Source organism: Cajanus cajan, chromosome 4 (genome assembly GCF_000230855.2).
Source record: "Cajanus cajan strain Asha chromosome 4, NIPB_CcT2T_4, whole genome shotgun sequence".
In the NCBI taxonomy this organism is placed as follows: Eukaryota; Viridiplantae; Streptophyta; class Magnoliopsida; order Fabales; family Fabaceae; genus Cajanus; species Cajanus cajan.
The window spans coordinates 64,296,454-64,323,219 of record NC_138520.1 but is presented as its reverse complement, the minus strand read 5'-3'; the positions used below and the strand labels follow the sequence as shown (position 1 = coordinate 64,323,219).

The following is a 26,766-nucleotide window of genomic DNA, read 5'->3' as shown; positions in this document are numbered from 1 at the left end:
GACTATTGAGACAAACTATGATTATGAGACTATGACAAATGAGGACATGATGTACTAAATGAAATCATGTAAAAAGTTAAATATTGAGTCAATGAGATTATGATGGTATGACATGCATCATACGCATATATTATTCCAGGTGTGCCGCTGAGGCCGCATACCAGTGATGTAACATGCTAACAAGGTGTATCTTAGGGTCACCAGTGATGTAACTTGTAACCAGGTGTACCTTAGGGTCACCAGTGATGTAACCAGGTGTACCTTTGGGTCACCAGTGATGTAACCAGGTGTGCCTTAGGGTCACCAGTGATGATATGTGAAACTTCCTTATGGCGCCACATGCATGCATTTATAAGTCAAGATCATGACATCATTGCATGATAAATGAATATATATGTGATATTGATGATGTATGTGTATTATTTATAAGTGACTTATATTTGTTGTGTGTGTGAGTGCTATCTAGCCTTTATTTCTGCACCTGAAACTGAGTGAGATGTTTCTCACTCCCTTGTTGTTTTTGTATATGTTTAAATTATGTTGCAGGTGATCAGCATCATGAGGATGTTGGTGATGAGGCTTAAAGGCTTCAATTGGGCATGCTCTGATAGGATGTGACATCGGGGCATAGTTATTTTAGTTTAATATGTTATTGTTTTTATAACTTTAGTTTCTCTTCTTTTGTAATTTCTAACGAAGAAATAACGTAGATAACATATATAATTCAAGGAAAATATATGTTAAGAATTGTAATTTGAACGTTCTTGATAAAAGACCAAGATGTACATTTTTGTTATATTTTTATTATATGATTTGGGAGTATAAATTAATTCCTAACCAGGAGGCACTGCCACCTTTACTGGAGTTAATTTATATTTCCTTTATTATTATTTGTATATATATGATTTCTTGTTTTACACTAAATTGTATTGAAAATCTTAACTTCTTTTCTTTTATAATTTTTACACTGGAGTTATGATTTATGAGTTACGAATGTGAATCTTCTACCTTGTTATATTTGAAATATTTGTCAACTATGAAAGATTTTATTTACCCAAAAAGAAGATAAGAAATATTTTATTGTTACATTTGTTGTATATTAATAACGGGGTAGAGGGTGTCACATTTAGTGGTATCAGAGCAGGTCGATCTAATCGACCGTGAGTTATGAGTTTACTATGCTTATTTGGTTTACTATGTTTATTTGGTACATGAATGATGGACTGAATTGATTGTAAAACTTGTTGGTATGATAGTATGATGATTGATTATGTTTATTGATTGTATTATTTTCTTAGACTATGGCTGGTAGAAATGATCGTGCGATTGCCGATGCTCTTCAAGCATTAGCACAAGCTATGAATAATAACAATAGGACTGAGGTCGCTCCTAACTGGTTGGAGCAATTTCAACGAAATCACCCACCTACCTTTAAAGGAGGATATGACCCAGATGCTGCTATGAATTGGCTAACAGAAATAGAAAAAATTTTCAATGTTATGGATTGTCCCATCGCTCAGAAGGTGAAGTTGGCCACATTCATGTTGACTGCTGATGCTCATTTTTGGTGGGAAGGAGCACTTCGGAGGATGATTGATGGAGGGGTGCACTTGAATTGGGACAACTTCAAGAAGGTCTTTCTTGAGAAGTATTTCCCGGATGATGTGAGAAGTCGGAAAGAAATGGAATTCCTTGAGCTGAATCAAGGGAACGACACAGTGGCTGTGTATGCTGCCAAATTTGATGCTTTGGTTCGTTATTGCACACACTACCATGGTGAGGGTGGTGAAAGAGCTAAATGCATAAAATTTGTAAATGGTCTGCGTCCGGAAGTAAAAACTGCAATTAACTATCAGGAGATATATCACTTTCCCACTCTGGTCAACAAGTGCAGCATTTATGATCATGACAACCGTGCTCGTGCTGCTTTTTATAAAGGAGTTGGAGGTCCTATCCGTGCTGTGAGTTCTAGTACTTCGGGTAGGAGCAAGCCTTACTCCGCTTCTAATAGATTTCAAGGGAGTAAAGCTGCTGCTAATAAAAGCAAGTTGCTTACTAGAGGATCCACTGTTAGTGCTACTGGAAGTGTTGGAGGGTCTGTGTCCACTCCTTCAGTAAGATGCTGGAAGTGTGGACTTGTTGGTCATAATCAGTCTGAGTGTCGTGACAGGGAAGTTACCTGCTTCAACTGCAATGGTAAAGGTCACATCAGTACCCAATGTCCTGAATCACAAAGAACACGTGTTATGGGATCGGGTTCGCAAACTGAGCGTCCAAAGACTGTGGGGAGAGTATTTGCTCTTAGTGGTGCTGAAGCTTCTCGGTCAGAAAATTTGATACAAGGTACTTGTTTCATAGCTGAGACTCCTTTTGTTGTACTATTTGATTCTGGTGCAACTCATTCCTTTATTTCTGTATCTTGTGTCCAAAAATTGAATTTGCCTGTGTCTTTGTTAGATTTTGATTTAGTTGTGGAAACCCCTACTAATGGTCCTGTGACTACATCCCTAGTGTGTTTGAAATGTCCTTTGACAGTTTCTGATAAGCAGTTTCTAGTTGACTTAATTTGTTTGCCTCTTAGTCAATTAGATGTAATTCTTGGTATGGATTGGTTATCTTCTCACCATGTCCTTTTAAACTGCTTTGAGAAATCTATTTCCTTCGGTGAATGTAAGAGTACGGAATTTCTTAGTGCTGCTGACATTAAAACTTGTTTAAAAGACAATGAAAAAGTGTACATGATCTTAGCTTCTTTAACACTTGAGACTGATAGTAAGCTAGATGAGATTCCCTTAGTGAGAGAATTTCCAGAAGTATTTCCTAAGGATGTGTCTAGTTTACCACCTGAGAGAGAGATTGAGTTTAGCATAGACTTAGTACCAGGTACCCCACCTATATCTATAGCACCCTATAGGATGTCCCCTACAGAGTTAGTTGAGCTTAAGAAACAAATAGAGGAATTACAAGGAAAACAATTCATTAGGCCTAGTGTCTCGCCTTGGGGAGCGCCTGTTTTGTTGGTTAAGAAGAAAGATGGGAGCATGAGGTTGTGCGTAGACTATAGGCAACTGAATAAAGTGACCATTAAGAATAAGTATCCTTTGCCTAGGATAGATGACCTTATGGATCAACTAGTTGGAGCTTGTGTGTTCAGTAAGATAGATTTAAGGTCAGGATACCATCAGATTAGAGTGAGAGCTGAGGATGTTCCTAAGACTGCCTTTAGAACCCGCTATGGGCACTATGAGTATTTAGTTATGCCTTTTGGTGTGACTAATGCACCTGGTGTTTTTATGGACTACATGAATAGGATCTTTCACCCTTACTTGGATAGATTTGTAGTGGTCTTCATAGATGATATCCTAGTGTATTCCAAGACTAGGGAGGAGCATGTTGAGCACCTTAGGATCGTTCTTCAAACCCTTAAGGAGAGGCAGTTGTATGCAAAATTGTCAAAATGTGAATTTTGGTTGGATAGTGTGAACTTTCTAGGACATGTGATATCCAAGGGTGGAATAGCTGTAGATTCTGCTAAGGTAGAAGCTGTGTTAGAGTGGAGAACACCTAAATCAGTATTTGAGATTAGGAGTTTCCTAGGACTAGCTGGTTATTACAGAAGGTTCATAGAGAATTTCTCTAGGCTAGCTCTTCCTTTGACTAAGCTGACGAAGAAAGACCAACCTTTTGTGTGGGATTCTAAGTGTGAGGAAAGTTTTCAAGAACTTAAGAGGAGATTAACTAGTGCTCCTGTGTTAGTATTACCTGATCCTAGTAAGACTTTTGAGGTATTTTGTGATGCTTCTAAATTGGGTTTAGGAGGAGTGCTTATGCAGGAGGGTAAGGTAGTAGCCTATGCTTCAAGACAACTTAAAATTCATGAGCAAAACTATCCTACCCATGACCTTGAGTTAGCTGCAATAGTTTTTGTGCTCAAGTTGTGGAGACATTACTTGTTTGGGTCTAGATTTGAGGTTTTTAGTGACCATAAAAGCCTTAAGTACTTGTTTGACCAAAAGGAATTGAATATGAGGCAGAGGAGATGGTTAGAGTTTCTTAAGGATTATGACTTTCAATTGAATTATCACCCTGGCAAGGCTAATGTTGTAGCTGATGCTTTGAGTAGAAAATCTTTGAGAATGTCTTCCTTGATGATTAGGGAATTGCAATTGATTGAGGAATTTAGGGATATGAGCTTAGGGTGTGAGTTGACCTCTAAGAGTATTAAGTTGGGAGCTTTGAGAGTGACTAATAGCTTGATAGATGAGATTAGAGAAGGTCAGAAGATGGATCCTTTCTTATTGAGTCGGGTAGAGAAGTTGAATCAAGCTGTGAAAAGTGAGTTTAGAGTTGGAGTGGATGGAGTTTTAAGATTTAAGGATAGGTTGTGCATTCCTAGTGTGCCAGAACTTAAGAGAGCAATCCTGGAAGAAGGTCATAAGAGTATCCTTAGTATCCATCCAGGAGCCACTAAGATGTACCAAGACCTTAAGAAGATGTTTTGGTGGCCTAAGATGAAGAGGGAAGTGGAGGAATTTGTGTATGCTTGCTTAGTATGTCAGAAAGCTAAGGTAGAACACCAAAAACCTTCAGGTTTGATGCAACCTTTAGATGTGCCTGTGTGGAAGTGGGATAGCATCTCTATGGATTTTGTAGTTGGGTTACCTAAGACTGTGAAGAACTTGGATGCTGTATGGGTCATTGTGGATAGATTGACTAAGTCTGCCCATTTTATTCCCATTAATATTAGGTACTCTTTGGAGAGGTTAACCAAGTTGTACATCAGTGAGATCGTGAGGTTGCATGGAGTTCCTACTAGTATTGTGTCTGATAGAGATCCTAGGTTCACCTCTAGATTTTGGGAGAGTTTGCATAAGGCTTTAGGCACTAAGCTTAGATTGAGTTCAGCTTACCATCCCCAAACAGATGGCCAAACTGAGAGAACCATACAATCTTTGGAAGACTTGTTGAGGGCTTGCATCTTAGAACGTGGGGGTAGTTGGGATAGTTTCCTACCTTTGGTAGAATTTACCTACAATAATAGCTACCATTCTAGTATTGGGATGGCACCATATGAGGCTCTGTATGGTAGGAGATGTAGAACACCTTTATGTTGGACAGAACCTGGAGAGAATGTCATGTTAGGACCTGAGATAGTTCAACAAACTACTGAACAGGTTAAGATGATCCAAGAGAAGATGAGAGCAACCCAGAGTAGGCAAAAGAGTTATAATGACAAGAGGAGAAAAGACCTTAAGTTTAAAGAAGGTGATCATGTATTCCTTAAAGTCACTCCTTGGACAGGAGTAGGCAGAGCACTGAAATCCCGTAAGCTTACTCCACGTTTCATTGGTCCTTATCAAATTCTTAAAAGAATCGGTGAAGTGGCCTATCAAATTGCTTTGCCTCCATCTCTTTCAAATCTCCATAGTGTCTTTCATGTTTCCCAACTCAGAAAGTATGTCCATGATCCTTCCCATATCATTGAGTCTGACAACATTCAGTTGAAGGATAATCTTACTTATGAAACGGTTCCTCTAAGGATTGATGACAAGAGAGTGAAACAACTAAGAGGAAAGGAAATCCCTTTGGTTAAGGTCGTTTGGGGAGGAAATATTGAAGAAAGTGCTACATGGGAATTAGAAAGCAAGATGCGAGAAGCTCATCCATTTCTGTTTTCAGGTAAATTTCGGGGACGAAATTTCTAAAAGGAGGGGAGAATTGTAACACCCAAATTTTTATTATTATTTTAATGGCATTTTCGTAATTTTAATAAAGTTATAGGGGTATTTTGGGTTCTGGAACGGGCCGTTCCAAAAGTGGAACGGGCCGTTCCAAATGTTGAAAATGTGAGGTTTTTGTAGTCCCAGAACGGCCTTGGAACGGGCCGTTCCAGTATGGAGAACGGGCCGTTCCGGAAGGAGAACGGGCCGTTCTTCTGAGATTGAGAACGGGCCGTTCTGGTTTCAGAACGGGCCGTTCTGGTTTTTTGGGAACGGGCCGTTTCGATTTTGGAACGGGCCGTTCCAGTTACAAATTTTGCCCAGATTTGAAGGATCCGGAACGGGCCGTTCTGAAATCAGTACGGGCCGTTCCGGGTGCGTCAGATTGCCTATAAATAGGGGCAGGGGGTGAAATTTTTTATACAGAGGAAGAAAGTGAAATTTTAGAGAGAGAAAGAGAAGAGAGAGAGAGAGAGAGAGAGAAAGAAAGAGAAAGAAAGAGAGAGAGAAAGGAAGAGGGAATCCAGAGGAGGAGGCTCTGCCTAAGTTCAGCTCCGCTTATCCAGGTAAGGGGGGAGTGAGAACCTCGCTAAGGGGTGTAGGGATAATTGTTGGATAGTTGTTTGTCGGATTGGCCCCCAATCCTTTGTCGTTATTCTGTTTAATTTCTATTTACTCTACTTTGCTTTTTTGTTGGAGGTGCCGTTGTTCTGTCTAAATTTCTATTTACTCTACTTTGCTTTTTGTTGAAGGTGCCGTTGTTCTGTCCGATTTTCTATTTATTCTACTTTGTTTTTGTTGAAAGTGCCGTTGTTCTGTCTGATTTTCTATTTACTCTACCTTGTTCTTTGTTGAAAGTAATAAATGAATATGAAATTAATGTTAATAATAAATGAGTTTTAATATGAATAAGAATGCTCTCTGGATCTCTGCGAATACCTATGCGGACCTTAAGAGGAGTATTGATGACATGACCATGTGAAATATGGACAAATGACATGAGACCTAAGAATTGACTATTGAGACAAACTATGATTATGAGACTATGACAAATGAGGACATGATGTACTAAATGAAATCATGTAAAAAGTTAAATATTGAGTCAATGAGATTATGATGGTATGACATGCATCATACGCATATATTATTCCAGGTGTGCCGCTGAGGCCGCATACCAGTGATGTAACATGCTAACAAGGTGTATCTTAGGGTCACCAGTGATGTAACTTGTAACCAGGTGTACCTTAGGGTCACCAGTGATGTAACCAAGTGTACCTTTGGGTCACCAGTGATGTAACCAGGTGTGCCTTAGGGTCACCAGTGATGATATGTGAAACTTCCTTATGGCGCCACATGCATGCATTTATAAGTCAAGATCATGACATCATTGCATGATAAATGAATATATATGTGATATTGATGATGTATGTGTATTATTTATAAGTGACTTATATTTGTTGTGTGTGTGAGTGCTATCTAGCCTTTATTTCTGCACCTGAAACTGAGTGAGATGTTTCTCACTCCCTTGTTGTTTTTGTATATGTTTAAATTATGTTGCAGGTGATCAGCATCATGAGGATGTTGGTGATGAGGCTTAAAGGCTTCAATTGGGCATGCTCTGATAGGATGTGACATCGGGGCATAGTTATTTTAGTTTAATATGTTATTGTTTTTATAACTTTAGTTTCTCTTCTTTTGTAATTTCTAACGAAGAAATAACGTAGATAACATATATAATTCAAGGAAAATATATGTTAAGAATTGTAATTTGAACGTTCTTGATAAAAGACCAAGATGTACATTTTTGTTATATTTTTATTATATGATTTGGGAGTATAAATTAATTCCTAACCAGGAGGCACTGCCACCTTTACTGGAGTTAATTTATATTTCCTTTATTATTATTTGTATATATATGATTTCTTGTTTTACACTAAATTGTATTGAAAATCTTAACTTCTTTTCTTTTTAATTTTTACACTGGAGTTATGATTTATGAGTTACGAATGTGAATCTTCTACCTTGTTATATTTGAAATATTTGTCAACTATGAAAGATTTTATTTACCCAAAAAGAAGATAAGAAATATTTTATTGTTACATTTGTTGTATATTAATAACGGGGTAGAGGGTGTCACAACAATAGTGCAGCAATTGGACAATAGATTAATGACACTCAAAGTAAATGTCAAAAACTCAAATTGAAGCAATAATATAAAAAAAGCCAAGGAGTAGTCAAAGAGACTCAAAGAAAGAGAAAGGAAGGAGATAGAAGTGAATAATAGAAAGAGATAGAAAATTAGAGAGTTTTAAGATTTCTTTACCTATTAAAATAACTATTCAATATCTTTTTAAAAAAATAAAAATATTATTATTGATTAGGAGAAATTTCAAAATTATATTCATTATTATATAGTATTTATAGTACCAATATAAACTTAACAGTCAGTAAAGATATTTTAAAATTTTAATTAAAAATTATTTTAGGTGTAATTTTAAAATTAAATATTTTTAATTTTATAGTAGTATATTAATGTTAAAAAAAATTGGGGGCCTAAAGCCCTTGCTTTACCTACTTGGGCTTTGAGCTAGCCCTGTTATTACATATCATACAAACAAGTGAGAGCTTTTCCTTTTCAGCAAGATGTATCTCCATAATTTGAAATCACATATCATAGTTTGTTTCATAGAATAATATCTACATTGAAGGATGAACTCTCTACTGGATAATAATTAGAACATGAGTAGACTTACTCATATTGGTTTTAGCATCTCTAAAATTTGATTTGCTCATATGGTTTTGGGTATGACCTTACTTTGATACCAAGTTCAGATTTAAAAAGAATATTTTCATTTGTATTACTTTTGTATGAAACTATACAAGAAATATATAGCCAACAATTGCAGAGGGAGAAAGCTAAAATACAACAACTATGCCTTCTAATTACAAAATTTTCAAAAAATCTAAATCCCTAGCAAAAAAAAAAAAAAAACTCAATAGTTCTCTTTAATATTGTAATTATTCATTATTTCCAATTCCAATCAATTCATTTTTTTTTATTAATATTGTAATTATGAAGGCTTATTTTCTTAGGTAAAGAATTTTATAACTCTCTCAATAATTGTTTGTACCCACTTGTATTTCATATTATCTTTAGTACAATTCTTACTATGATAATATAAAAAGTTATAAAAACAAAATGCCTATATATATAATATTTCAAAAATAAATGTAAAAAGTGATAAAAAAAAAACACTTGATTACCAAATCATTTATCCATATTTAACACGACACTACAATTTTTGAGTTTGTGTACCACAAACTCGTATGTTTTTTCCTTTTTCCATTTTGGTTTTTACCTACTCTACTTTAATTAATTTAATATTATATACGAGTTTTAATTGCATTCAATTTGTTGACAACTGCAATCATAACACCTTTTCACGTGGTAAAGTTGTAGAGCATGATACCCTTATTTTCAACACTTTCCCTTCTGTGGAAACTTCTTGTTCTTGGTCTTTATCATCAAATTCATGCTTAAGGAGCAATAAAGGATCATTTATATTCATAACATTATTTGGTGAAACCAAGGCTATAAGCCAGTGAATTCTCAAGTTAAGACCTACAAACATCTCATTTATAGGCTTTTTCATGTGAAAATTCAAGTAAATATAGTATCCCATAATTGTAACAATGTTTGGTTGGAGGGAAATAGAGAGGAGGGGAGATTTTTTTAAAAAAATTTATCTTTTTTAATTCAAATTTTAGTATTTAGATATGGATCCATACAACAATTTTGATATGAAAGTATGGATCCATATGACAATTTTGATATGAAAGGGTTGATCTTGAAAGACTTAAGAACTTAGTTAAAACTCAGATTTTTCCTTATGGTCTTTCTTGTTTCTTGTTGTGTGTTGGAATGAGAAAAAGTCTCAACTTATTCCATATAAATGAGGTTGAAAGTACAAACACTCCACTCCATATTCTTTGTTTCTTATGTATGTCAAGTGTTTTGCAAATATGGAACCAAACCAATAGTGAAGCTCATATATGTTCGACAACTTGGTTGATTTTGTTGAGAGCTACCTTGGTAACGCCAAGTGGAATGACTAGTTAGAGGTTTAGAAAATTGATCAATAAGATTTGTTATAGGTATTTTATTTGTCACTGGGAACCTATATATGCACAATGTGTTAATTTATTTATTTATATTTCTATTTCATGATGTAATCGTTGATGTGTCAGTTTCTTTATGATTATAGTGACTAGTTTGACCAATTTATCTTCATATCTTTACATTGTTCTTTTATTACATTTTATTTGCAAAAAAGAAATATGTTTTAATTAAATAAAATTAATTAAGAAATAAATAAGTAATTTTTTGATAAGTGATATGTCTAATGTATAGTGAGATGTTATTTATGATTCTAAATTGTTAGGTAAGAAAACAACGTTTTGTATTTATTTCTACATATATAACTTTAATTTATAATATATCATATAGTATAAAAAAAAATATTATTTCAATTTTTTTTCTATCTTGTATAAATATTTTACATATTTTCAAATATTTATTAAACAATATAGTGTAATATTGTAGAGCGTAGTCTAGAATTCTTTTAATAATACTGCCACAAAACTAAATATTATTCTGAAAGTAGATTTTATATATACACCGTAAGTGTATTTCTGACACAAATGAGTGCAACTAACTACCTAGATAAATATTGCAAAGTATTAATCAAGGTCGAGACTATTACATAATACATATAGTTTATTACTTAATTATGTTTATCATAGCATAATTTATAAATACCATTCGATGTTATTAAATTATTCTTACATGCTGCTTTTTTCTAAAATTTAACCGCAAGAATTGACAATGGTTCATGGCTAGTGGATATATATAACATCTTGAAGAAAAGATACTTTCTTTACCTATAATAATGATCATTTAAGTCAAGCCCTTTGATTTATAAATATTTCTTTATGAGTGAAATTTTGCATTACACCCTTAGATTGAGTGCCACACAAAAGCCTTTCTAGTTAATATTTAGGTCTAGAAGCTTGAAATCTATTTTCAAAGGAGAGAATATTATTTTTAACTACTAAAATCAAACTCAAACACAAAACCTTATAATAATTAATGCACTCTATTAAACTATTCGAGCTAAACTCCTTTAATCAGTTTAATGAAGACATATACTTATTCTAAGTTTGACTCTGAAGAATTTAACTTCTCTGAAATGATTGATTCATCACCATCCTCTGTTACTTTCTGAAGTTGAGCATTGTTCCAATCCTCATGAACAATGATTTTATTCATTGCTTCCCAAGTGTGGATGATTCTATCTGGACCTGGTTGCCAAACAATGTCACCTCTTTTTTTCAAAATGTATTTGAATTGGAATTTTCCAATAGGTACACCCTGATTACATAAAATATGACAACACTTAATAACTTTTGCATCACAACATTTTTCATATAATAATAATAACAACAATACTAATAATACTCACCATTTCTAAAGTCCACACATGCCCTTCTGACCAAGTCATGGGTATGGCATTTTTAGGGTTCCATGAACCAAACAAAGGATCATTACCAACTACGAGAAATTGTTCCCCAAAATTACAAGTGCAATGTAACTGAAATTTGACATTAACAGTCTTTCGTTCTACTGCGCAACAAATCAACATTTTTAGTATTATAATTAGCTATAAAAATATATTTGGTGGAAAGATCCTACAAGATGTTACACTTAGAACTCACTTGGGTGTTCTTGATCAGATTGGAGTTCCAAACTGTCCAACTCCACCTGGATCATGTTACACAAACAAAAATTAAATTTCATTAAATTAACTTACCAAAACTCATGACCACTCATTTCATCCAATATAGCAATCAGACTTGAGATAATTAACCATTTCATGATTTCATAAAAAGTTTCTCCAAATAATAGAAAAATGACTAGTTTAATTCGTATCTTCTCAAACTCCAAAAGGCAATGGAGAATTTTAACACTTTAAAATAGTACATCCCTCCTTAAGAACCAAAAATGCATTAATTTAAAGGTCAAAATCATTATAACAATTAAAAAATGGAAAGAAAGGAAAAAAGTTTAAAAAACAAATAAAAGAAAGGACCATAGTTTTGGATGACACTGCATGAAGAGGGAAAAAACCCTTGTTCTCAACAAGTTTGGAGAAGCTAAAGTTGCAACACTTTTTGTCATTAAGGAATAAGGAAAATTTGGCTGTCTTAGAATCAATAAGGGAACATTTAGGAACATGAATTCCTAGCATGGCCTTGGAGCAATAGCTGTTGAGGGCTTCCATCACTTTGATGTTGTTGGAGTGATGTTTGGTCACAATCACAAACAAAGGAAGACACAATCGTTTTTTCCTTTGCAAGTCAGGTGTTGTTGGGTAATTGGCAAAGTTTGTTTGTGTGATGTTGAGAGTAGAAGTGGAGTCCATTTTATATGAGGAGTGTATGGTGTTAGAGCCATGATAGAAATAGCACACGGATCGAAAAGCACGTGCCATGACTCGATGTGAGAATTTCAACTCTACTGATCAATTATTGTTTTGTTTTTTAGTGGTTACAAACAAGTGAACAACTATCATATGTTTTGTCTTAGAAATTCTACCACTTGAGGATCGAAGTTCACCTTTTTTTTTTTTTGATCCATCAAAGTTCAACTTTGAATTACCACAACATGATAAATATTTTTTTACTAGATAAAACAATGTAGTTATTACGATATCAACATGTTTTTTGTGGGATAAATTAAATTAAAATATATTTTACCATGATTAAATAATAGAAAATTTTAAAAAGTATATAAGAAAAGATTAAGTTATGAAGGCACCAATTAATCAGTGTTATAATTTTATAGGAGATGAACTTCTAATTTAAATTAATCTTTTGTGTATGGTCATTATACATGACTATATGTTATTTCGTACCACAAACATTATTTATTTTGAATTTTTTATCATATTTTTTTTTTATGTAGGGAGAATTTTTATTATAAATTTATTTTAAAAATGTTTATCAATTTTGATCTTACAAAAAAATTAAGATAAATATTACTATTTTTATAGATATAATTTTGAGAGCTTACCATTATTTATTACATTGTAATTTAAATAATATTTTATTATATGTATTTTTTGTAGAATCGATCAAATAATGATTCTATTTTAAAACTAACAAAGTCTACCATTAATTGTTGCAATACATATAGTTGGACCCTTTAATTACACTGTTAAGGGTTGACTCCTTGTCATATAATAGTAAAGACAAAATTTTATTTAAAGAAATAAAATTAATACACATATTAAAAGGAAATAATGTATGAGTATGAATTAATTAATAACATAAAAAATGTCATTTAAGTCGCATATAATGTGCCAATTAATGTGGCACTTAAATCGTTTGAAAATGATTTTATTAACTATAGGAATCGTATTATTAAAAAAAACTATAGGAACCAATATTGTTGGATGTGAGAGAAACTTATTGTTATTATTTTTATATAATTTAGAAATGAAGTAATATATAATGTGATACTCCGTGGATGAAATTGATGTTTATCATTAATGTTATTTAACATCATTAATGTTATTTAATATCACTAATATTATCATGTCAATATATTTTTCATGTGTCAATCTTGTAACAACATGGGAGGCTGTCACACTTCGCACAACACAATAACATACAAACAACGAAAAATATAAATCTTCTACCTTAAGACTATCATTTAAACAATCCCTAGACATACGGATGCAAAAATGTATATAAATAGGATGCGAGAAAACATAAAAATAGATTTTGCTCGTATATCTGAAAACATAAAGCTCTGTATGAAGTTATAGTGTATATATGCAAAATTAATTATTTTCAAATATCTACAACTCCAACAAGGGCTGAAAGGTAAAACACAATATTAGGTGTTAATCAACCAACTCTATATACATGTTGTATCAAAATAATTTCAGCCAAAAGCCATCACCAATATATATATTTCCATTAACTTTCAAGCTCGTTGTCCTATTAATCCTAATATGCTTTTATACCAAGTACGATAATAACTCTCTAACACACATAAAATAAGGGTAAACTTGTATATCGAAAACCCCATGTAAGGAAACTTTGAAAGCTAACTATATACACGTTAACAACTTATGATTTTTCATCATAAATCAACTTAATTACAAAATGCAACATCCAACTCAAAAATATAGTATCATACTTTAGAACTTTCATCATTTGAATAAACATCAACAACTTCATAAACTTAACTTAATCAACATGTTCAACATTTCAACTTTAGCAACTTATACAACATCAATAAGTTGTTATGTAACTTTAACAACTTATGTGTCATCACATATTTTCAACTTTGAAGATCTTCTATAACTTAGTAAGCATGTTAGATGCCTTCACTGTAGTGACTCACAACTTTAGATCTGTCATCTCTACGTCAAGTATAAAATAACTTTAGGCATGACTTGTTTTACAACTTATTTTGCTTTCTTGAATTTGTCACTTAAACTAGGAAGGTCCAATACATTCGTACGTTAAGAATAATACAACTTGAGTGTGAACCTACAATGACATTGGTATGTATCAACCAAGGCCTAATAAAATTATCTCATTGCCTATTCTCTCAGTATCGCACACCCTTCCAACACTCGATTAAGGATTATAGCCCCGTACTCTGTGCCTTATTCATTACCACTTATGTAAAGTATAACTCAGGCTATTGCTATGCATTTATTAGCAAGTATACCAATTATTGTATGTAATAAATTGGATAAAAATCCAAGTGTCGAATCCACATAAACTTGTGTAACAATTGTTTAATTTAATTTTAGTACTAAACAAATGATTTTAAAAAAATTAATTTGTTTAAGGCAATGCATAAGAATTTATAAAATTATGAGCATCAAGAAACATCCAAATAATTAATTAGCAATTTAAATTTAGATAATAAAGATAGTTAAAGATTGATTTCACTAACCTTCTTCATGCAAATCCTCCTAAATTTTCATTGAATTTCAAATTTTAAATAGTTAATTCAATTACCCTCAAATATATTAAACACTAATTCATTAGATGAGAAATTCTAAGTTCCTTAAGAAAAATTCTAATTCCATGAAAAAATTTGTTAAACAACCCACATTAAAATTGAGAACCTGAAAATTAACTAATAAGGCTTTTTTTTATTCATAGTAATAAGTGTTATCAGTCTTTTATCTAGATCGAAATTCTGATAAGGTTTTCCAATCTCAAATAAAATTATAAAATCATGCAATGGTTGATCACCACAACAAACATTAAGTAAAAAGTAAAAATGATTAACTAAATAAAGATACTTATTGAATGATAACAGCGAGAATTACATGAGTATAGTAACTACACCAATCTTCAACAATGGATACTTACCCACTCAATGCTAAGGATTTCACTCAAGAAAGAAATAGATCCTTGAGTGATATGTGATTACAAGGTTGCTTTCACAAAAACTCTTTCTAATCTCTCAAAGTTATGATCGTAAAAGTATGAGATATATATAAAGCCTCTCGTGAAACTCTAATTTATAATAATTTAAGTGGTTTTTTTGTGCATGCTTGCTTAGAGAGTCTACATGGTTCACTTAAGCGAGCCAATTGATTCTTCTAGAGGTTTGTCTTTGACTTACCTCGCTTAGAGTGCATTTCGTGCTCACTCTAAGCAAATTTTAGCTAGCCCAAAGTAAGCAACACATTCACTTAAGTAAGATGGCAGGTACTTCTAGGGGGTAGTCTCTGTGCGGACTCACTTAGGACACTCATTGTGGTCCTTCTTGTTAAGTCAGACAAAGCAATTTCTAGCAAGGTTTTGAATGAGACAAATATAATACATGTTATCTCTAACAAGTGTGTTAGTGTTTCAGAAAAACATAAGTTCAGGCAAAATGAAGAACAAGCATGTGCATCAGACAATACAAGATGACAGACAAAAGCTTCATATAGACAAGTCAAAACAAAGCTTCAAGCATCAGACAAATGTGAGTCAAAGCAAAGCAAATCATAAGAACTCAGATGGAAGTTGGTCAAACAAAACGGAAGTCAACAAAATAATTAGACGAAGAACAGTATAAGCACGAGAAGAATCAAGCCTCAAAGAACAAGTCAAATATCGTTTATACTCATAGAAGAACACACAAAGTCTTTGAAATTGTGAAAAGAGAAGAAGAAAGAAGAAAAGAAAGCATGAAAAAGCATGCGTGTGTCCGAAAAAGTACACCTACTTTTCAGCAAAAGGACAACGTCTCTACAACTACAACTGACGAAAAGAGAACAGAAATTCCTAGACCACTGCTAAAGTCAGGAATAGTACTCACGCAATGTCCATAAACAGAAGCAACATTTAATGCAAGATCAAATGCATTAAATGAGACGATCGAACCAGTCATGAATGACCATATCAACTTCAACAGACATATGCAACGGTCAGATTCTACAAGACTATAAATATGCCATAACCTCAAACCTGAAAAGGTTGGCTTTTCACCCTGTGATTTTAGCATAAACATTGAACAAGAGTGAAGTGCAAGCCCAAAAATAAGAGAAATCAAAGACGAGCTTCTATAGTCAAATATACAATGTAATATTGTATTTATCTCTGTAGACTGAGCTGTTCTAAATGTAATTTAGGAATGAAAACCTTAGTGAGTGTAGCAACCTATGTATCCTCTCTATGATAGTAAACCACACACTCCCAATCTCTGTAGAACTAAGGTTGCATACCTTAGTGAGTGTAGAAAACATATGTATCCTCTCTGTGAGAGTAACCCATACACTCAAACCAATTCATATATTCATCAATTGTAAAGCCTGAAGAGGCTAGGGAAAGAATACTTGTAAAAGCCTAGAGAGGCTTGTCAAAGAATCCTCACTACAAGCCTGAAGAGGCTGAGCAAAGAATACTAGCGTTGATGAGTGAAGTCAACGGGCCAAGAGGTGGTCGAGAATACTCACTGAGAGCCAGAGCTGAACAAAGAATACTAGCGCTAGTGAGTTAAGTTGGCGGGCCAGGAGTGGTCGAGAATACTTGGACCAGGAGTGGTTCTGACCTGAGTGATCCATAATACTCATTGCTAGCCTGAAGAGGCTGAATAAATAATACTAGCGCGGATGAGTGAAGTTGGCGGGCCAAAAGTGGTCGATAATACTTGGTGTATTTTATTGAATATCTAGTGGAACCCTTCAAGTTGAAGGAGACTGGACGTAGCTTAGTCTGAGTGAATTAGTATAAAAATACTTGCACTATTTATTCATATCTCAGACGAAAATTTTAATTAACTATTAAATCAAATTGAAAAACTTCGTCCAATGTTTATATCTCATTAAAACTGGTTTTCAAACGCAGACGCAAATCTTGCTTAGTTAACTTATTACACTGAAGGTTTTGTCTACTGCCTATTTCTAAATTGCATCTATCTTCAGATGGAAAATGCTCACTCTTAACTTATTATTTCAAGAAACATTTTCCTGAAGCATACGATGAAACACTCAGATGCAAATACCTTTTGCTAGGCAATTTCTACAGAGTCGCAAATGTTTAAAAGCATATTTTATTGGACGAACAAAAGTCTTCTTGCGAAAACGAGTTAAAAATTCTCTTCGTTCACACACACACATATTCAACCCCCCTTCTATTTGTTTTTCATCTTACTTCACCTTTAAGTGAATTTTTCGAGAATACTTCGTAGCCGCAATACCAAGATGGGCTCAGATTATTGGAACCAGAACTCTGCTGTACAACTAGGCTCCCTTAAATGAGTTACTCATTCGCTTAAATGGGCTAGCATGTGCGTCCAGAGGTAGTCTCTATTTGAACTTGTTGAGAATAAGAACTTGATCACTTTAAGCTAATCCTTTCAATTAGGCTCGCTCAAAGTACCAGTTAGTTGGCTTGGGCTGATCCTAGGTTGATTTTGTTGAGACTTATGTAACTTCAAGTTACACTCTTCCTTGTTTCTAAAAAATCAACAAAGAAACTATAAAAATTCCAAAGAAACTCAACACTTTTAACCCTTAAAAATGTATCATCCAACTCAATAAAGCCAAGCTAACCTCATGACCAAATGAGAAACTAAGGTTCACTCATAATTGATCAATATTCTTAACAATTATAATAGAACACTTTTAGATAACTAAGCATATACTTATGCTTAGTTAAACCCGTATATAAAATAAATAATATAATATAGTACACATGTAATTAACCATGTCGGCACAACAAAAAATAAATTAGTAATATTAAAATATTCATTTAATTATTACTAACTTAATTGAATTCAAATTTTCAATTTAAACTTTTACCATTGTCTACAATTTAATTATTTTAACATTGCCACAAAAATTTATATATTTTAATACTCCTAACATTGCCTAATTAACATTTTTCTATTTTTGGAAAATAAAATTTCTTAGTATAATATAGCCTAAATACAAGCTTGTTTTCAAGCACTAAAATCAACTAAACTATATAAGCTCCCAAACCTCAAGCCTACTCCAACTAGCAAACTAAACCAACACCTAAGTGCCAAAATATGCACTTAAATAACAACACCTCAATACCCCTCCTTTGACACACCTCAACAACACTTGGCAATACAAAAAAAATCATACAAAAAAAACTCAAACAATAGGGCAACTCTCAACAACAGTTGGTAGTATTACATAAACCAAAAAACCAACATTGCACAAATTAGCATTGCACAAAAAGAGAAGAGAACAAACCTTAGAGCATGCACGATGGAGAAATCAAGTATCTCATCGAATAGAACAACCTCGTTGGACTAAAGAACCTAAAAGATGAAACAAACCAATATTTGATAAGACAACAAACCAACATTGCATTGAAAAAACTGGATGAAGAAGAGACAAGACAAGACAAACTTGGAAGACAAAACACTACAACAACAGAACGAGGTCACGAAAGTCGCCAAAAATGCTCACTTAATGGGTCTCCAGAAACGACAGGTGCTACGATGTAGTATCTCAATGAGGTTGTTGAACAGAGTAGCAACTTCATCATTGGAGAGAAAGAAAAAAAAAGTTGAGAACACGAATGGGTTTATGCCCTCTTAAGCAAATGACAAGACATTCTCTATTGCGGGTGACAATTTACTCATCATAGAATGTGAAATTTCTATGACGGATTAGTCAACACTCGACATAGAATGATTGAAGTTAAAGGCTAACCAACATATTCTATGATGGGTTTTAACTTACCAATCATAGAAAAACATATTCTACGATGGATAAGTCAACACTGGTCATAAAATGTTTTGACATATTTACAAGTATGCTATCGCACCACTTTGTATATCGTGTGCATGACACCCAACATAGAAAGTGCATTAGGAAATGTTTAGCTTTATGTCACAATAAGTTAAATAATTGGAGTTTGACAAAAGTGATGGACATATTCTAGGGCATAATCAACATTAATTATTATTTTTAGTCTTTGGATAAATGAAAATGGTGTTGTCTAATTAGGCAAACTATCTATAGGATGCAACCAATCATCCAAACTATCATCTGGAATGAACTCAAATAACAAGGATTTGAAGTCAATAAGTACCTTGATGATCAACACTTGAGATGATTGTTATCATCATGAGAAGGTTGCAGTGCCTTAAAGTTATTAGAACGTGGCACTCGTTAATGAAACCCTTTATTGAAGCTTCTATTTGTTCAAGATATACTTTAACTACAATCTTGATCCATCACTTGAAAGTTTGAACATAAAGCCAAAGCTTCATGATCAAATAAGTGTTAGACTTTGAGAATTTTCTTTATATTTTGAATATAAATATGCTATATGTACTTTTTTTTATATGTAATATGTTTTAGGTGAAAAGTAGGTGATATGAAGAATGTTTTTAGTCAATATTTAGTAGGTAAAAATGGGTAGTACAACTAACTCAACTATGTATGCATTTTTCAATTGTAAGGTTATAATATCATACTCTCAAGTCATTGTAATACTTGTTGATATGCAAAAAAAACGTGAATGCAAAAGTGAATGCCCACTTCAAAATTTTCTTGCTTTATTTTGCTCTCCACTCTTCCTACTTATCTGTTTTCATTTTTAACATGGTACCATGAGCTTCATTGATCTTTTAGGATTTGTGAGGGAGAAAGAAAAAAAATTGAAAAACAGTTTATGCATAAGAGAGAAAACCAACAAGAAACCCACTTAAAAATCCTTCAACCAATGGCTTCTAATAGTAGTTCCTTACCTCCACCTCCAATATCTGCTGGATAAAATTATGATTTGTGGGCTATAAAGATGAGAACTTATTTTAGAGCTCAAAGTTTATGAGAAATGGTGGAAAATGGAAGCAATCCATCTCCCTTACCAGACAACCTAACAATGGGTCATGTAACATTTAACACTGATGAAGTGGCTAAAGAAGGCAGAACACTTGCCATCATATAAGCAACCATTCCTAACGATGATTTTATCAAGATTTTGAATTTTGGAATAGCAAAAAGGGTTAGGAAAAACTCAAGGAAGAGTTCCAAGGTAGTGAAAGAAAAAAATGAGGATGAAGGTGCAAAATTTGAGAATAAAATTTGAAGCTATCAAAATGAAGGAAGCTAAAACAATGAAGGAGTTTGTTAATAGGCTTTATTAAGTGGTTATACTAATCATATTATTGGGTGAAGAACTTAGTGATAAACGAGTTGTGGAGAAAATATTAGTATGTCTTTTGGAGATGTTTAAGTAAAAAATTTCCTATCTTGAAAAAAATAAGAATTTTTCTCCTATATCAGTTATAGACCTTATAATGCTTTACAAGTCACTAAATAGAGAAGATCCTTAAGGATGGAAGAAAATGTCAAAGGTGCCTTTGTTGCTCAATAGTTATGGGAAAAATCCATTTAGTGAGAAAAAAAGGAAAAGAAAAAAAAAACAAGAAGAAAACAATAGAGGAAGAGCACTGCAAAAAATATGCAATTTAGCGACCATCAAAATCGGTCGCTAAATTGCTAAAATTGGTCACTATTTACCTTAGCGACCGAATTAGTAACCGAATTTAATCAGTCGCTAAAACCTTGGTCGCTAAGCTATTTAGCGATGAAAAAATTTTCGTGTCACTGTTTAGCGACCGAAAATTTTGGTCGCAAAATGGTTGCAATGATTTTGGTCGTTGAAGTGTATGGGACCAAATTAGTGACCTAATAAATCGGTTGCTAAATATTTATTTATTTTTATTAAATTTTATAGACGTCGCAAATTTGGTCGCTACGAACCACTCATATTTGACCTCTTAAGGATTTTATTTCACAATACTTAACTTTTTAGCATGTTTTGTCCTTAATTACACAATTTTGGAAACTTCCTAGAAGGTCACCCATCCCTATATTACTCCAAGTGAAGCACGTTTAACTGTGAAGTTCTGATGAGATAAGCTACCGAAAAGCAGATGCATGTTGTTAGTATAAGTAGTACAAATTAATTCATTTAAGTCATCCTCAACTATCCAATCTCATACTTATATTATCTTTGGATCCTTATCATTTTAGTGTATCCGGACCGTTATAAATATATAATAATATATATAATAATTATATTACTAATAATAATAATTATATTATATTTAATTAATCTTTATTTATATATATATATATACTTACTTTTATAATTAAAAATCTACTTATTTTTAAAATTAATTTTATGATACAATTTAAATTATTGTTGTTGGAAAGACAACTATCCACCTTTCTCTTACTGTAAGAAGAATAATCATACATTAAATTTTTGTTGGTTCAAGTTAGAAGTCAAATACAAAGCATGCAACCAACTTGGTCATGTGGGCAAAGTGTGTAAAAACATGGCAAAGCAACAAGGACAACAAGCCCAAGTTGCTAAGCATAAAGAACAAACTAAGGAGCATTTTTTTTTTTTTGTTATTTATCAAGTAGTAATAAGGAGATTTGGCTTATAGATAATGGATGCACAAATCACATGACTTATGATGCACGTATTTTCAAGGAATTGGATAAGTCTCACTTCTTAAAAGTCATTGTTGGTAATGGAGAAAGTGTTGATGTCAAAGGCATATGAGTTATTGTTGTAGAAACTTTTTCCGTTACTAAATACATTTAAGATGTTTTATATGTGCCTAAGATAAATCAAAATCTTTTAAGTCTGGGATAGATGCTTCAAAAGAATTATAATTTGCATTTTGAAGACATGAAATGCACCATATTTGATCCTTATGGGTGTGAGCTAATGTTTATCAAAATGATAGAAAAAAGTTTTCCAATAGAATATAAGCAACATGTTTTTCCAAGTTTAGTAGATGATTATCTTTTATGGAACTAATAAAGACTTGGTCATTTTAGTTACTCCACCTTGAACCAAATAAGCTCAAATAGTTTAGTTTAAAACTTACCTTCCATAGAAGATGATGTTGATGTTTGTGATGTATGTCAATTTGGAAAATAATGTAGATTGTCATTCCTTACAATAGCAACCTAGAGAGCTACTAAAAAATTATAGGTTATCCATATTGATGTGTGCAATCCAATGAGTATGTCTTTAAATGGAAGAAAGTATTTTATGCTATTTATAGATGATTTTACAAGGATGAGTTGGTTGTTTTTTCTAATGCAAAAATCAGGTGTGTTTGCTTCATTTCAGAAGTTTAAGATTTTGGTTGAGAATGAAACTAGTTGTCAAATTAAAAAAAAAACTCAGATCTAACAATGGAACTGAGTATACGATAGGGGAATTTAAAAAAATTTGTGATCAAGCAGGAATACAACATTAGTTTGTTGTTCCTTACACTCCTCAACAAAATGGAGTGAGTGAAAGAAAGAATAGGATAGTGATGGGGTGGCTCGGTGTTTACTCTTTGAGAAAGGCTTTCCTAAGACTTTCTAGGCTGAGGTTGTAAATACCTCAATTTACTTATTGAATTTATTGCCTACCAAAGCATTGAATGGTAAAACACCCTTTGAAGCATGGTGTGGTAGAAATCCTTTAGTGAAGCATTTAAAAATATTTGGTTGTGTGTGTTACAGTCTTGTTCCAGATATGAAAAGAGATAAACACTATCATAAGTGTGAAGTTGGTATTTTTTTGGGGTACAATAATAACTCCAAAGGATATTGAGTATACATAAAGGATATAAAAAATTTATTGTTAGTAGAGATATAAAATTTGTTGAGTTTCCAAAACGGAATTGGGAGAAACATTAAGTAGAAGGCTCATGTAAAGGGATTTTGATGAAGACACTTTGTAAGAGCAAGATTCTGAAAATGATGAAGAGAACTATGATAGTGACACTAAATTTCCAATGAGAGGTATAAGAACCTTGGAGGATATTTATGTAAGATATAATGTTACATTGGAGCCTACAAGGTATGAAGAAACTTCTAGATTTGAAAGTTGGAGAGTTGCCATGAAGGAGGAGATAAAAATGATTTAGAAAAATAAAACTTAGAAACTTGTTGATAGGCTAAGTAATAAAAAAGAGATTGGTGTTAAGTGGGTTTACAAAACTAAACTCAGTCTTGATGGCTCTACAAGCAAACTTAATGTTAGATTGATAGTAAAAGGTTACTCCTAGTAGTATGGAGTTGATTTTTGTCATACTTTTGCATCTATTACAAGACATGATACAATCAAATTATTGATCTCTTCAACAACAAAGCTTGGCTGGAAAACTTATCATTTTGATGTAAAAATTAGCTTTTCTAAATGGATTGCTTAATGAATACATATATGTTGATCAATTTGAAGGTTTTCAGGTTCTAGGAAGTGAAGATAAGGTTTATAAGTTTCATAATGCTCTTTATGGATTAAAACAGGTACCAAGAGCATGGTATAACATAATTGATGGTTATCTCCTACAAAAAGGATTCAAAATAAGTGAAAATGAAGCCACCTTGTATGTGAAGAAGTCAAATAATGAAGTGCAACTCATTGTATCTTTGTACATTGATGATTTATTAGTTATAGGAAATGAATCAAATTCCTTAAACCAATTTAAGAAGGACATCGGGAAAAAATTTGAAATGACTAACTTGGGTGAAATGAAATACTTTCTTGGAATGGAGATTTCTTAGCAAAATGGTGGAATGTTCATTTCACAAAGAAAAATAATTTAGAGATATTGAAAAAGTTGCACATGGAGAAATGCAAGCCTGTTGTTACTCCACTTATTGTAAATGAAAAGTTATTAAAGCATGATGGTGAACATAAAGCAGATGCTTCTATTTATAGAATATAATTGGAAGTTTGTTGTATCTTTCAGTACCCATACCACATTTAATGTTTTCTACAAGTTTTCTTTCCAAGTTCATGCGTTCTCCTAGTCAAGTTCACTTTGGTGCAGCAAAAGGAGTTAAGATATATAAGAGGTACAATTGATTATGGTTTGCATTTCTTAAAAAATGAAAGTGGAGAACTTCAAGGATATGCAAATAATTATTGGGTAGGAAGTATTGATGATTCTAAAAGCATCTTTGGATATGTGTTTTCATTTGGTAGTGCTATTTGTTCATGGAATTCAAAGAAACAAAATGTTGTGGCCCAATCCTTAGCTAAAGTTGAGTATATTTTAGTTACAGCTAATGCAAATTAGGCTATTTGGCTTAAAAATATTTTATTAGATGTGTGGCAGATTCAAGATGAAGTTATTGTCATTTGAGTGGATAATAAATATGTTATTTCTATTGCAAAAAATATTGTCTAGCATGGAAGAATGAAGCACATTAATGTGAAGTTTCATGCCATTAGACAAGTAAAGAAGTCAAGAGAAATCAACTTGGAGCGTTGTAGCTTTGAGGAATAGATGGCATATATCATGACCAAATCCCTTTCACAATGTCAATTTAAAATACTAAGATCAAGACTTGGAGTGCTCAAGGAGGAGTATTAGACTTTGAGAATTTTCTTAACATTTTGAATACAAATTTGGTGTTTGTACTTTTTATCTAATATGCTGTCTATTTTAGGTGAAAAGTAGGTGATATGAAGAATATTTTTAGTCAATATGCATTAGGTAAAAAGTGGGTAGTACATCTAAGTCAATTATATATGCATTTTTGAATTGTGATCTTGTAATATCAAACTTTCTAGTCATTATAGCTTGTTGATGAGCGAAAAAGTGTGACTGCAAAAGTGAATGTCCACTTCGAAATTTTCTTGCCCTATTTTACTCTTCACTCTTCCTACCTATCTATTTTCATTTAATCAGGTTATCTTGGGAGAATCCACCATTACGCTTAGTAATTTCTGAGTATGAAATTTGCAACTCCAAATCCTTTGTAGTAGTCAATCTAGAAGCTCTCTTTCTTGATTTTTTTTACTATAAATATTGCAAAGAAACAAAATAGAAAGAGCACAAAAATAAGTGCACTGGCTAAAAAGATATATAGCCAACTTAGGATCATGAAACTTTCTAAGGATAAATATAGTATATTATAAAGAAATATAGTATACTAAATCTAAAGATGAATTTTCTAACCAAATGTATATCTATATCTATATTATAAACAAATGAATGAACCCATTTTATAGCCCTCATTTTGAAGAGTCAAAACCCACAAGAGAAGACAAAAATACCGAATGAAACAAAAATGAGTTACACCCTAAACTCCTCCCGTAAGTGATTTGACAATCTGAAAGTGAAAAAGGGGAGAAAAATGAAGAGTGTAAAGGTAAAGAGAGAAAAAAAATGATAATTCTAACATTATTTAGCACAACTTAAGCTCATGTACATCTCTTATGACATTACATTGATTAAAACAATATTGAGTGTATGCATCAGTTGATATTGGATCGTTATAAATTAGAATTAAGGCATAGGTCTGGTTGAGTCTTAGAATGTGTTGGGAATATACCTAAATATCTTTAGGAGAATAAATTAGTTTCTGATAAGCATATTTTATTTATATTTCAAATATTTAGATTTAATATTTTTTTATTATTTTAGGATTTGTTTCTCTATTTTTAGAATAGGATAATATCAATATTTGATTTTGTATAAAATTAGATTATGCTCCTCTGATAAAAATAAATCTTATAAAATACTCCCCTAAACAAATATAATAAAATAACCCCACCATTGGTATCTAGAGCTAAGGTTACGACTTGTGAAGATGGAAATAGAAACAAACTTTTCACAAATTTCCCCACCTATTTTTGATGGAGCAAGTTATGATCTTTGGGCGGTGAGAATGGAGGCATTCCTAGAAACTTTAGATCTTTGGGAAGCCATAGAAGAAGATTATGATGTTTTCGTGTTGCCAAACAATCCTACCGTAGGCCAAATGAAAATTCACAAGGAAAAGAAAATCAAGAAGGCAAAGACAAAAAGTTATCCCTTTGCCTGTGTTTCAAAAAATGTTTTCACTAGGATCATGACTCTCAAATCAGCAAAAGAAATTTGGGATTATCTAAAGGAAGAATATGTTGGAGATGAAAGGATTCGAAGTATACAAGTATTAAATTTAATGAGAGAATTTGAGATACAAAGGATGAAGGAGATTGAGACAATCAAACAATACTCAGACAAATTGCTTGTCATTGCTAATAAGGTACTGTTACTAACACAATTTCTTGATTCTAGAATTGTTGAAAAAAATTTAGTAACTATACCTGAAAGATATGAAGCTTCAATAGCAGCTTTGGAGAACACAAAGGATCTAAGTAAGATCACTTTGACAGAGGTGTTACATGCACTACAAGGATTAGAACAAAGGAGACTTATGAGATAAGAAGGAACTACAGAAGGTCTATATTTAGCCAAATGGAAGAACAACAATGGTGGCAAAAACAAGAAGGAATTATTCCAACAGAATAGTAAAAATAATAGCACTCAAATTTTTCCACCATGTCCTTATTGCAAAAAGACTAATCATCCATGTTAGTCACTTAGCCTCAATTAACTTAAGAGGGGGGGTGTGAATTAAGTTTTCCAAATTTTCCTCTTATAAAAACTTTTCCGAATTAC

General features: G+C 32.6%; 3 protein-coding genes across 4 annotated transcripts; 2 read left to right on the top strand and 1 right to left on the bottom strand.

The window, feature by feature from the left end:
* On the top strand, positions 1-7,632 carry LOC145956913 (uncharacterized). The gene is made up of 2 exons (XM_083072793.1): positions 1-2,343; positions 7,281-7,632. Exons 1-2 carry the CDS (start codon positions 1,302-1,304, stop codon positions 7,316-7,318), a joined length of 1,080 nt encoding a protein of 359 aa, XP_082928919.1. The 5' UTR covers positions 1-1,301; the 3' UTR covers positions 7,319-7,632.
* A 3,110-nt stretch (positions 7,633-10,742) lies between these two features.
* On the bottom strand, positions 10,743-12,286 carry LOC114915109 (uncharacterized). Of its 2 annotated transcripts, none has more exons than XM_029269247.2 (4): positions 11,870-12,286; positions 11,496-11,541; positions 11,243-11,403; positions 10,743-11,151 (listed from the first exon to the last, which is right to left on the bottom strand). In XM_029269247.2, exons 1-4 carry the CDS (start codon positions 12,269-12,271, stop codon positions 10,930-10,932), a joined length of 831 nt encoding a protein of 276 aa, XP_029125080.2. In that variant the 5' UTR covers positions 12,272-12,286; the 3' UTR covers positions 10,743-10,929. The 2 variants fall into 2 exon arrangements, with proteins under 2 accessions (XP_029125080.2, XP_082929440.1); XM_083073314.1 differs by having other exon boundaries at positions 11,243-11,400.
* A 13,626-nt stretch (positions 12,287-25,912) lies between these two features.
* Positions 25,913-26,530, top strand: LOC145957456 (uncharacterized). The gene has a single exon (XM_083073717.1). It carries the CDS (start codon positions 25,913-25,915, stop codon positions 26,528-26,530), a length of 618 nt encoding a protein of 205 aa, XP_082929843.1.
* The last annotated feature ends 236 nt before the right edge of the window (positions 26,531-26,766 follow it).

Excerpts from the sequence above, each read along its gene's own strand:
- LOC145957456 (XM_083073717.1), top strand. The coding sequence starts at position 25,913 with ATGGAAATAGAAACAAACTTTTCACAAATTTCCCCACCTATTTTTGAT.
- LOC114915109 (XM_029269247.2), bottom strand. The coding sequence starts at position 12,271 with ATGGCACGTGCTTTTCGATCCGTGTGCTATTTCTATCATGGCTCTAAC. Across the intron at positions 11,404-11,495 it reads ATCTGATCAAGAACACCCAA|TAGAACGAAAGACTGTTAAT; the intron begins GTGAGTTCTAAG and ends TTTGTTGCGCAG. Across the intron at positions 11,152-11,242 it reads ATGTGTGGACTTTAGAAATG|GGTGTACCTATTGGAAAATT; the intron begins GTGAGTATTATT and ends TTATGTAATCAG.
- LOC145956913 (XM_083072793.1), top strand. The coding sequence starts at position 1,302 with ATGGCTGGTAGAAATGATCGTGCGATTGCCGATGCTCTTCAAGCATTA. Across the intron at positions 2,344-7,280 it reads GTCAGAAAATTTGATACAAG|GTGATCAGCATCATGAGGAT; the intron begins GTACTTGTTTCA and ends ATTATGTTGCAG.